General features: G+C 37.0%; 1 protein-coding gene across 1 annotated transcript in view; it reads right to left on the bottom strand.

Moving 5' to 3' along the window:
- RSG7 (regulator of G-protein signaling 7) overlaps positions 1-8,843 on the bottom strand; it is a 22,958-nt gene extending 14,115 nt beyond the window's left edge. The window contains exons 1-7 of the mRNA XM_073090870.1: positions 8,432-8,843; positions 6,994-7,159; positions 5,555-5,641; positions 5,051-5,211; positions 4,011-4,069; positions 2,381-2,523; positions 162-242 (exon numbers count right to left, since the gene is read on the bottom strand). Of these exons, the coding sequence (XP_072946971.1) occupies positions 162-242; positions 2,381-2,523; positions 4,011-4,069; positions 5,051-5,211; positions 5,555-5,641; positions 6,994-7,159; positions 8,432-8,493 (759 nt within the window). The 5' untranslated portion in view covers positions 8,494-8,843. The remainder of the gene's footprint in view (positions 1-161; positions 243-2,380; positions 2,524-4,010; positions 4,070-5,050; positions 5,212-5,554; positions 5,642-6,993; positions 7,160-8,431) is intronic.
- Positions 8,844-12,023: the final 3,180 nt, after the last annotated feature.

The raw sequence follows: 12,023 nt of genomic DNA, 5'->3' as shown, positions 1-12,023 counted from the left end.
CAGTAATGGGTTGATGATGATGATGATTCGGCCCAAACACACATGAACTGGTATACCCTTAAAACTAGAGACCTCACCCAGCCGTGGAAAAGGCATGATCTTAGGCCTTAAAGGGCTCATAGATCCGTGCCCAGCAGTGTAAAATACCCTTAGCAACTCACCATAGGTCTGTGTACGTCCCAGAAAGCCCTCTCCTGACTATCCAGAACTTTCCTCTCCAACTTGTCCCGTTTTTTGTCCACCTGGAAAACATATGAAAATCTTATATATAAAATTCTCGAGTCACAATGTTAGTTACCGTACTCCTCCGAAACGGCTTTACCGATTTTCACCAATTTTTATATGTATATTCAGTAGATCTGAGAATCGGCTACTATCTATTTTTCATACCCCTAAGTGATAAGGGTTGTTCACCCTTAACATTTTTTTATTTATATGGCAACACAACGTTTTCAGACGCGCGTTGTTTATATTTAGATGTCATTTTTATTTTGTCATTAGTATTTACTTCTCATAATGTTGTTATTCGTGAAACGATATTTGTAACGGAAACGGTTACGCTGGAGTGTTACGTTGCGATTATATTTTAAGCTATTGCATAGCTTCTATCGCGGGTCTCGAGCGTGGAGACCGAATCCAGAAATTCCGTAACGAAAAAACCTAACACCCCCCACTCCGACCGGCACAGCGGTGATACTTTTTAGTAGCGATCTGTGCGCCCCGGGGCGCACACGCCCGTTGACGGCTTAATGACTTTTTGCATACTGCATAAATAAAATAAATATATAATTGTAATTGCATAAGTTGATAAAAAAATGCTATGCAATAGCTTTACCGCGGCAGTCTCCGAGTGCCACACATATTTTTTTTTTAATATTTATTGATTTAAAGATATGATACGATACGATACGATATGCTACGATACAACACGATATGCTAAGATACGATACGGTATGATATTCAATGCCACGGTAAATAAAACGGCAGATTTTTTTTTATTTAAACCAAAAAAAGTATAAATTCCCCTTCTACGTTCTTAAGTATACAGGGTGAATTTTTCAAACGGGCCTTCAGGGCCAAATCCGAAACTATAAGGATCAGCGAAAAATGCTGAAAGGAGTTACGAGGCCGATTTTGATAAAAACTAAAACTGCATCATTAGTTTTTTAAAATATCTTTTTCCTTAGCCGGGAATCGAACGAGTTCATTTTTGAGAAAAATTACACCTCTATATAATTCCTCTATCTGATAGTGTCGCTTATAAGGATCAAATTCTGGGAAGTAATGTTATGTGACAAATTAAAGGAAAAGGAAAATTATGAAGAAAATACATATTTTTCCATACATTGGCATACTAATCCTTAAGGATTATACATAACAAATAATTTATGTATAATTCTTTAGAAACATACATAAGTCATACCATTGAAGAATTGAAGCGTACCAATGACGTACGGCTTAGTATGAGAAAGTAATAGTTTGGCAAATAAGTTACCGTCGTTTTTAGGATTTATTTTTTAATAAAAATAGATAACTGATTAAATAGTAAATTCTTATTGTTTGTTGTTTACAGCTTCGTTTCAACGTTAAATATGATTTTTTTATCACTTTGTTTAGTAATCACTCGGATTTGACTCGAAAAAGTCATTATCGCAAATTGTCAACTTTATATCTGTATTAAACGAAACTCCGTCCATAGCCAGTTAAATCTATTATAATGGTCCTAAAAATAACCTTAACTAAGTCGGGCATAAAAATATAAATTCTTGGAGAACTAAACGTCCGTTTCGAATGATTTGGAACATTGAGCCAAAAGAAAATGTTAATACGCGAAATGTTTAAATTGATGAATGGCGGGAACTTAACTGCCAAATTAATATGAAAAAATATGTGTTTTCTTAAAATTAAGGCTTTTCCTTTGATTTGTCATTTATCATTACTTCCCAGATTTTGATCCTTATAAGCAACACTATCAGATAGTGGAATAATATACAGGATGTATTTTTTTTGAAAATTAACTCGTTCGATTCCCGGCTAGGGAAAAAGTTATTTTAAAAAAGTAATGATGCAGTTTTCATTTTTATCAAAATCGGCCTCGTAACTCCTTTCAGGATTTTTCGCTAATCCTTATAGTTTCGGAATTGGCCCTGAAGGCCCGTTTGAAAAATTCACCCTGTATATGCGCTTTTTTATTTTTTATTTAATTTAACCAAAGCAGTAACTTCTAACGTGTGTACATAAGTATATATACGCTTTTTTACACAAGATTTTTTACAACAAATAAATATTACATTTTTTTCCTAACCTAACCTTTTTTCTTTCTATTTTTCCTAATCAAACCTGTTTTTTCCTAACTTAACCTAACATAACCTAACCTCACCTTGCTCTGCGCCTCGGCCTGCATGAATATGAACTCCCACTTCCTGGAGAACATCTTCTGCAAGCGAGCGAGCGACTCCGCCTCGTAGTCGGCGAGCTCCAGGCGCGCCTTGTTCTGCATTGTACGCTTGCACAGGTATACAGCTGGGGAAAAAATGGTTTTATAAGTAAAACTGTAATTACAGTTTATCTGCGCAGGTTTGCCTGTACAGGTTAACCGCGCGTGTGTGTTAGAGTTGGCGATTAAAGGAAGAATCCATCTAGTGGGCCAGAAAAAAAAGGTTATATTAATCGATCTCCAGTAATTCAGCGAATCGATTTTTCATCCTAAAAAATCGAAAATCGATTATTTTGAAGTTGGTTGAACGAGTTATAGACATTTTTCTTGACGGATACGTATTTCAGTGTTTCAAGCTGCGAAGATCGAAGATCGATTTATGGAGAATCGATTCCATGGGACTCGATTCTTTTGTAAATCGATTTATTGCACTTCTAATCGAATCGATTATTTTCGGAAAGAACCGCCATTCCTAGTGGGGACGTTCTGGTGTACCGTACGGTGTTCAGTTGAATGAAGACTAACGCGCCGTACGGTGGCACACGAAAGAATTTATTGTTGATATTGCGGCGGTCGCCTACACAGGTTTTTTTTTTATAATATAAGAGTAGCAGACGAGCATGCAGTCCACCTGATGGTAAGTGGCTACTGCCGCCCATGGACAGCTGTAATCAACCCCAGATAGGATTAGATATTCCTACCTGAGGTCGGCCACAGATGCGCCGCTACCCCTGAGGACTAAGCTGGAACGCCTCGGTAAAGTCTGTCTCCCTTACCACACCCTTCAAACCGGAACACAGCAGCGCCTAACACTGCTGTTAGGCGCTGCTGAAAGAAATAGGTGTGGCGGTGGTGCCGCCGGAGTCGAACCACAAAGGGTTCTACCACCTTCAAAACACACCAACAACTGCACAGGTTCCAAAAACTGCACAGGTGTATTCCCCACACAGTCCGGTGTATCTGCGCAGGCATACCTGAGCCCACATATATCATGCACCTCTCAGGTGCACCGAGGTGTGTATGGCGGGCGTAGGGGGGGCTTTTAGGGGGAGGAGAGGGTCAAACCAAATATCGTCATCATCTAATCTCACTTTTTCAACAAGAAGCAAGTAAAATGGCAAGAAAATAATTCTTAATTATATAAATCACGTTTTTTCACTTCAAATAATTACAATTTTAAAACCAATAACCACGCTAAAGTCGCACAAGGAAAATCGTTATTCCTGATTCCTGACGATCCTGATGTAGTGAATGGGATAAAATTATCTAAATTGTGTATTGTCATCGGTTCTTGATAATTGTTCAAAATTTTAAATTGATCGGACCGTTCAAAGTGGGTAAAAATCGAGTTCAAAGATTCCGATACATACATACATAGATACAACGCAAGCTAATAAAAGCGTGGTAAAAATACTTCACGTCAAAGAATACATTCGGTCCACAGAAAGTTCTACTACTATCGATATTATGTATGTATGTATGTATGTGTGTATGTATGTATGTGTGTATGTATGTATGTATGTATGTATGTATGTATGTGGTGTGTGTGTCTCTGTTTGTGTGTTCAACATACCATAGTCTGTGTTCTCCGGCTCCCATTGGTTCGATGGCCAGAAGTACGGGGTTTGAAACCTGGAAAGACAAATACATATTTATGTATCATCATTAACCCATTACTGTCCCACTGCTGAGCACGGGTCTCCTCTCAGAATGAGAAGGAGTAGGCCATAGTCCACCGCGCTGGACAAGTGCGTATTGGTAGACTTCACATACCTTTGAAAATCTTTTTTTTTTATTTCTCAGGTATGCAGGTTTTCTCACGATGTTCTCCTTCACCGTTTAAGCAAGTGATAATTAATGTACAATATGAACATAAGTAAAAAATCAGAGGTGCGTGCCTGGGATTTGAACCTCGGACCACTCGATTAAGATACTGTTTCTTAACCACTAGGCTATCACTGCTATACAGGACGGGTATACCCTTTAGGTACGGAACCTTAAATAAAAGCGTAGTATAGTCCGCGCCAAACTGCTAGTCCGCTCCGAATATAGAAACGAGTCGCGTCGCAACAGCATATTGTATATATCAGCGGCACTGCGACAGCGCGGTACATAGCCCAGTTAGTGTGCCCTTACGTTGCTACGGAGTATGCTTGTATAGTCTGATTCATAATTAGGTGTCCAAAATGTAAACAAAGAAATGTCACTGTCAAACTCAACAAAAAACGAAAACTTTAACAGCTATACACAATTTAACAAACGCGCTATGATATGCGCTATGATATGATATGCGCTATGATATGCGCGCTAACTATAGTCTATAGTTGTGTTCAACCTCATTGGCTCTCTGACTACACCTGCGCGCAACAATTTTAGAGCGGACTAGAAGTTTGGCGCGGAGTATAAGATAGTTTTACTATCCTCATTGGCTTTCTGACTACACCTGCGCGCAACAATTTCAGAGCGGACTAGAAGTTTGGCGCGGAGTATAAGATAGTTTTACTATCCTCATTGGTTCTCTGACTACACCTGCGCGCAACAATTTCTATATATATAAGAATGGACTAGAAGTTTGACGCGGACTATAAAATGATTTAACTTCACATAACTCACCTGTAATACGTATTATCATTTTTCACTGTTAAGCAATGATCGTCGATGGGGAACAGGTACCCATGGGCAGCGAGGAGATGGGCAAGATGGAGAGCCTCCCAGGTCTCCTCCAGCTGGAGGTAGCGTGTCAACCACGCCACCAGGTCTGAACCGGTGAATACCTGGAAATAAAAAAAAAACACTTGCAGCCCCACACTAGGATTCCCTGTATCGTGGGTGCCATGGACGCACACATAGACAAATACACAAACACCCAGACCCAGAAACAGAAACCTAAATTCATCGTTTAGATATCTGTCTGGCCGGGGATCGGCCACAGATGTGCTACTCCTGAAGACTAAGCTGGAACGCCTGGGAAAAGTATGTCTCCCTCACCACACTTCAAACCAGAACACAGCAGCGCTACACTGCTGTTATAACAGAAATAGGTGTGTCACTTTCGCTGGAGTCGAACCAGAGGGTTCTACCACCTTCCATATATAATATAGTTAAAATTCCACTTACAGATGGTATCTTGCTCATGAAACTCTTCACCGTTCTCACAGGAACCCCTGTATTCTCATCTTGCATCTTCTCTATGATAGCCTCCATCTGAAATAGGAAATGCAAGGAATAAGTAATACTTGCTACATTCATAGACCCTCAGAAACACCAAAGTTAGAGTTCGAGTTACCCCGAAAGTAAACATTTTTAATAATTTGCCAAGTACGGAACTCGCACATGGAGGCTTCTGTACCACCAAATGTTCATTATTTTTAACTTATCTTTTTTCATTTTTATTTTCAACAATACTTAGTTATATGAAACAATAGATGGCGTTGGGGTGATGATGAATGATACGTAAACAACGTATAATAAAATTGAAATATGTTTTATTGTTCTTATTTGTATTTATTATAATACCAGTTATAGTAGTAAACGGATTGTAAAAAAAATTCAACCATCTTCCTAGTATGGTTTAACACATTTACAGTTAGATCGAAAAATGAAGAAAAATACCAGTTTGTTTGGAGACCCCATTTAATATTCAACTTTATTTTACTTTTAGTATTTGTTGTTATAACGGCCACCGTTACGCATCCTCTGTAACAATTTCAAGTTTTCTGTCTATTACGCTTTCAGAGATACTGAGAGACAGAGGGACTGACAGCAAAGTCTTGGGTTGTATGTATGTATGTATGTAGGTATATATCTAACTAAATAACGGAATCTTTGAACCCGATTTCTATCCACTTTGAACGTTCAGTTTAATTCAAAATTTTGTAGAATTATCAAAAACCGATGACAATACACGATTTTAATAATTTTGTACCATTGTCCTTATCAACATCCTCAGGATTAACGATTTTCGAGGCGAGATTGTTCAAGCGCCTTAGAGAAAGTTCATCGCAAACTTACTAGATTACAACAATTATTGCTTTTTAGTTTCAGTAACTGTTATAGCGTGATTTTTAGTTTTGAAAATAATAATGTTATTGAAAATAATATATTATTAGCTTAGTATGTATGTATGTAACGGAATCTTTGAGCTCAATTTTCACCTGTTTCTAGAAGCTTGATAAATTTTAAACTTTGCACGCATATCAAGGACCGATGACAAAGCAATAATTTGATAAGTTTCCCACTATCCTTATTAGATTAATTAAGTTCCCAATTTATGAGTTAGTCACAGACTAAAAAATTAAAAATAAATAATAGTTTAAAAAAAATTAAATAAAAACACGCTTTTAAATAATAATAATAATTCAATTGAGAGTAAAAAGCGTGGGGTGCATTTTACTGCGGTTCATAACTATTCTCTCATAGATAAGTGCCAATAGAATGATTGTAACATTTATAATATCAAGCACCCCACACTTTTTACTCAGAATTGAATTATTATTTTAATAACTTAAATTTTTTACCATTTGGTATGAAACCCTACAAGGTAGGTAGTTTTTTACCTTTTTATAGACCAGGTAATTCGGTGACTCCTCAGGAGACGGGATGGTGGACATCAACGCCTGGACATTCGGTGGGAGAGTGCTTATGATGTTATCTTTTTTATCTTTCTCCTTGTCTTTATCTTTTTCTTTTTCTTTGTCTTCCTTCACGCATTTTGAACTCTCTCTGGAAAGGTATAAGAATAATAATTTAGATTAATGTTTTTGGTAACTATAGATGCACACTACAATATTGTGTGCACACACACACACAAACACACACACACACACTCATAAAGCTAGATTAGAGAATTGCTATGTAAACAAAAATCTACCTGCTTAAAAATATAGCCTATGTCACTCCCACATTAGACGAAACCAACGACACCTCATATGTTAATCCGTCAAGCCGTTTGTGCTGCAGCGTGACAAAGAATGAGACGTACATACATATGCTCGAATAACTACCTTCCGAAGTCAGGGAAATAGGGATGAATAGAGAATACAAAACGTAGGGATGATTTTTTTTTTTTATAATATAGGAATACAGTCGAGCATGCAATCTACCTGATGTTAAGTGGCTACTGTTGCTCATGGACGTCTGTAATCAACTCCAGATAATATTAGAGTCCTATCTGAGGTTGGTCACAGTATGCTGCAGCTTGTGAGGACTAAGTTACAATGCCTCAGAAAAGTATCTCCCTTACCATACTTCAAATCAGAACACAGCAGCGCTTAACACTGCTGTTATAACAGAAATAGGTGTGACAATGGTGCTGTGAATCTAATCTCAACTTCTACCTTTAAATTGGTATGGTGTGGACTCAAGTATACCAACTATAAGCGTATAATGCTCAGGGGTAGGACATAAACTTAAAGTTGGTAGAACCTTTTGTGGTTCGACTCCGGTGGCACCACTGCCACACCTATTTCTACTTAATAACAGCAGTGTTAGGCGCTGCTGTGTTCCATTTTGAAGGGTGTGGTAAGGGAGAGAGACTTTTCCGAGGCGATCCAGCTTAGTCCTCAGGGGTAGCGGCGCATCTGTGGCCCACCTCAGGTATTTATCTGGGGTTGATTACGGATGCCAATGGGCGGCAGTAGCCACTTACCTTCAGCTGGATCAGCTTATTTGCTTCTTCAATCTATACATATAAATAAAATTGGAGTGTCTGTTTTTAATATTGAAATAACCGCTTTTTACTATATGCATATGAATATACATACGGTACACACACCAAAATAACATTTTTTACAATTTTTGTCTGTCTGTTTGTTCTGGCTAATCTCTAAAATGGCTTGACCGATTTTGACGGGACTTTTATCGGCAGGTAGCTGATGTAATAAGGAGTAACTTAGGCTACTTAGTCTTGACGATTTTTTTATGATATTGATAGTTTTTTTTTAATGCGGGTGAAACCGCGGGGCACAGCTAGTTTTACATAAAAAAAGGACTTACCTAGAGGGTCCTTGCTGACAGGCCTTCTGTGCAGGCTTCTCTGAAGAATTCATTGTCACCATTTTAATTATACTCCTTTTAATTACGCCTCTTCGAAAAAAAAGTCTCTTGAAAAACACCCCATTTCATAATAAAAAGAACTTATCTACGGCATTGTTGAAAATCGAAAATATTTACGTAGTCTACAGATAATATTGTTTTTTTACGTTATTACGTAGCTTCACCGATAGTATTGTTGTTACTTATCAAACAATTACTATTGTTTGATATTTTATAGGTCAATAATCCGATTGATTTACTAAATCGTAAACACTCCACTTCAACACACTTGTTCAACAAGTATCTTAAGTTATTTGCTTTTAAATAGAACTTATACTTATGAAACAATAATTTAATCTTTTACTTCAAATAATTTTGTTCCAATAAACCACCCACTAAAATATTGCACTCAGAGATCGATCGTGTCAAACGAAATACACTTTATTTCAACACCAATCGTGTTTTATTCATAATTTACACAAAACTACAGTAAAAAATCCACACCCCCACAATTTGGGAAATACGCGAAACGTCAAAAACGCCATTATTCAAGACTGATACATTTTCAAAAGTACAGTTCTAAGAACGAGATGGAGTGTATTTGCACGTATGATAGAAAGAGATAGGTGGTTCTAGGCGACGTCCAGCGTATTATCCGACTATGTAAAGACGATCGTTAGCTGAAGCATCTGATTAAGTGCAGTGTTCATTTTAGTTTAGCCGCGTTATACATTGAATGGAACATGGAATAGCTCTGGGGCGCATGTGTTTACGACTATTGAACGAGCCTCCTTTGCCGCTATTTTTAGACCAAGGAAATTATATTCCATATTAGAAATATTGGAACCGACATTATAACTGTAGAACAGGATGTTAATAAGTTTGCATATGAACACAGTCGATATTCGATACGCCTCCAGTCGATACCCGATATCGATCAGTAGTAGGTATTATAGGTACTTAGTTAAGTAAGAGATTCGAGTCCAGTACACGATTCCTTCTGTATATTTATTTAAAAAAAATCAGTACTTAATTTAGTCTCTGGTTACCTATCAAAGTATTAAAACTATGAACAATTATGATTAAAAAAATACAATAACGACAATTATAGTTGAAAATGAACTTAAGCTAATTATTTATCTTTTTTTTTATCTTCAAAACAATGCTGTGATAGAGAACGATTTTAAAAGACATTTTTTAAAAATTAAAAAGCTAAATAAACAATTAAAAACATGGATAGTGCCCACATATTATCGACCATTACCAATCCCTAAAAACTAACTTCCATTCTTAATAATCAATCTACCGAAGATAGACATTTAACAATAAACTTCATATTAGTAACTGTCAAATTTCGATCACAAGTACGCCAAATAAGGGTAGATTGAAATTTAATAACGTGCGTAAATTGGAACGTCTCGGGTAAATATGCTGTAAAAACAAATCAGAAAACAGTAGCAATTCCCACTGCTGTTATTAGGCAGAAATAGATGTGGTGGTGGTACCTCTAGAATCGAAACACATTTATCTTTATTTATAACTAGCTGACCCGGCAAACGTTGTGTTGCCATATAAATAGAAAAATGTTAAGGGTGAACAACCCTTATCACTTAGGGGTATGAAAAATAGATATTACCCGATTCTCAGACCTACTGAATATGCATATAAAATTTGGTGAAAATCGGTAAAGCCGTTTCGGAGGAGTACGGTAACTAACATTGTGACACGAGAATTTTATATATAAGATTTAGGAATAGCAGACGCGCACATTTGTAATGAACCCCAGATAGGATTAGATATTCCTCGATAGGTCGGCCAGATGCGCCGCTATCCCTAAGGACTAAGCTGGAACGCCTCGTAAAAGTATGACCCCTTACCATACTCTTCAAACCAGAAAACGGCAGCGCTTATCACAGCTGCTGTGTTCTAGTTTGAAGGTCTGCCGTTATAAAAAGAAATAGGTGTGGCGGTGGTGCCGCCGGAGTCGAACCACAAAGGGTTCTAACATCTTCATATATTTTTCTATCACCTTTTATAATAGCCACAAGTGTGTAATCTTCGTGTCGCTCACCTAAGGCGACTATGACCTAAAACCTTTTCATTGTGAGAAAAGATCTATGCCCACTTCCCAACAGTGGGAGAGTATGAGAACACGATAATAATAAACGCTAAACAAACGCTTTCTACACTCACAGCCCCACACTAGGATTCCCCGTGTCGTGGGTGCCATGGACACACACATAGACAAATACACAAACACCCAGACCCTGAAACAGAAATCTAAATTCATCATTTAGATATCTGTCTGGCCGGGGATCGAACCCGGGACTCTTTGCGTGTCAGACCGGTATGGTAACCGCTCCGCCACGCGGGTCGTAATACGTAAAACGAACAGACTCGTTGCTTTTCATAGTGTTATAATTTATCTTTATAATGTTGTTGTTGTTATCGAAAGCAACTGATCAAAGACTAATATAAGTTTGAACAATTGGAGTAGCTAAGGTTATATCAATAATATTTATTACACAAAAGAAAGGTAATAAGTACTTTTTATGTATTAGAGAAATAGCAGACGAGCATGCAGTCCACCTGGTATGGTATGGTAAGCTGCTACTGTCGCCCATGGACATCTGTAATCAACCCCAGATAGGATTCGATTTTTACCTGAGGAGGGCTACGGATGCGCCACTACCCCTGAGGACTAAGCTCGAATGGCTCGGACAAGTGTCTTCCTTACCCATAGATTAGTAAAGATACTTCGCCGCCTTGAAATTGAATGAAGCCACAAACAGCTTATTAGTAAGTTTTTTTTTGAATTCTCGACAAATAAAACATTTTTAGAGAAAATTTACGAATAATAACTAATACTGCGTAATTTACATAATAAATAAATAATTATTTCAAATATTTTAAGGACATTTTAGCACGGAGACGTGGCAAAACATTTTTACGCAACTATTTCAATTCTCAAAACTGGGTATTTTTTCTTGTTAGGAGTGAGTAATCTTTACTAATCTATATCCTTACCACAATTCAAACCAGAACACAGCAGCGCCACACTGCTGTTATAACAGAAATAGGTGTGGCGGTGGTGTCTCCGAAGCCTAACCAGAAAAGGTTCTACCACGTTTAATAATATTCACACAATATTTTTTGTCAAAAAATATGGTTCATATCTGAGATACGTAGCTTTATAGTTATACGTGGTTTCGATAGATGGCGCTGTAATCAAGTTATTAACAAATTCATATTTTATTACATTTATTTATATTTATAAAATTATATTTATTACGTAAGGAGATTTTTTGTAATTTTTCATCTTGCCAACAAAAGTAAGCAATATTAATTCCCCCTTCTTTCCTCTATAACTAAACTTTTGAAATTAAAACGTATAAAAATTTGCTAAATAATCTAAAATAATAAATAAATATTGCTGATATTAGTGCTGCATTTGTAAAGATTTAAAAACTTTAAAAAAACTCAAAAAATCCCGCGGTTTAAAAATGTTTTAGTCACAAAAACCCACAAACTTAATTTTAAATATTTATTTACT

This window comes from Epargyreus clarus, unplaced genomic scaffold (assembly GCF_041222505.1).
Source record: "Epargyreus clarus isolate Ecla_fem2 unplaced genomic scaffold, WU_Ecla_fem_2.2 ptg000033l, whole genome shotgun sequence".
In the NCBI taxonomy this organism is placed as follows: domain Eukaryota; kingdom Metazoa; phylum Arthropoda; class Insecta; order Lepidoptera; family Hesperiidae; genus Epargyreus; species Epargyreus clarus.
This window is presented reverse-complemented; position numbering and strand designations above follow the sequence as displayed.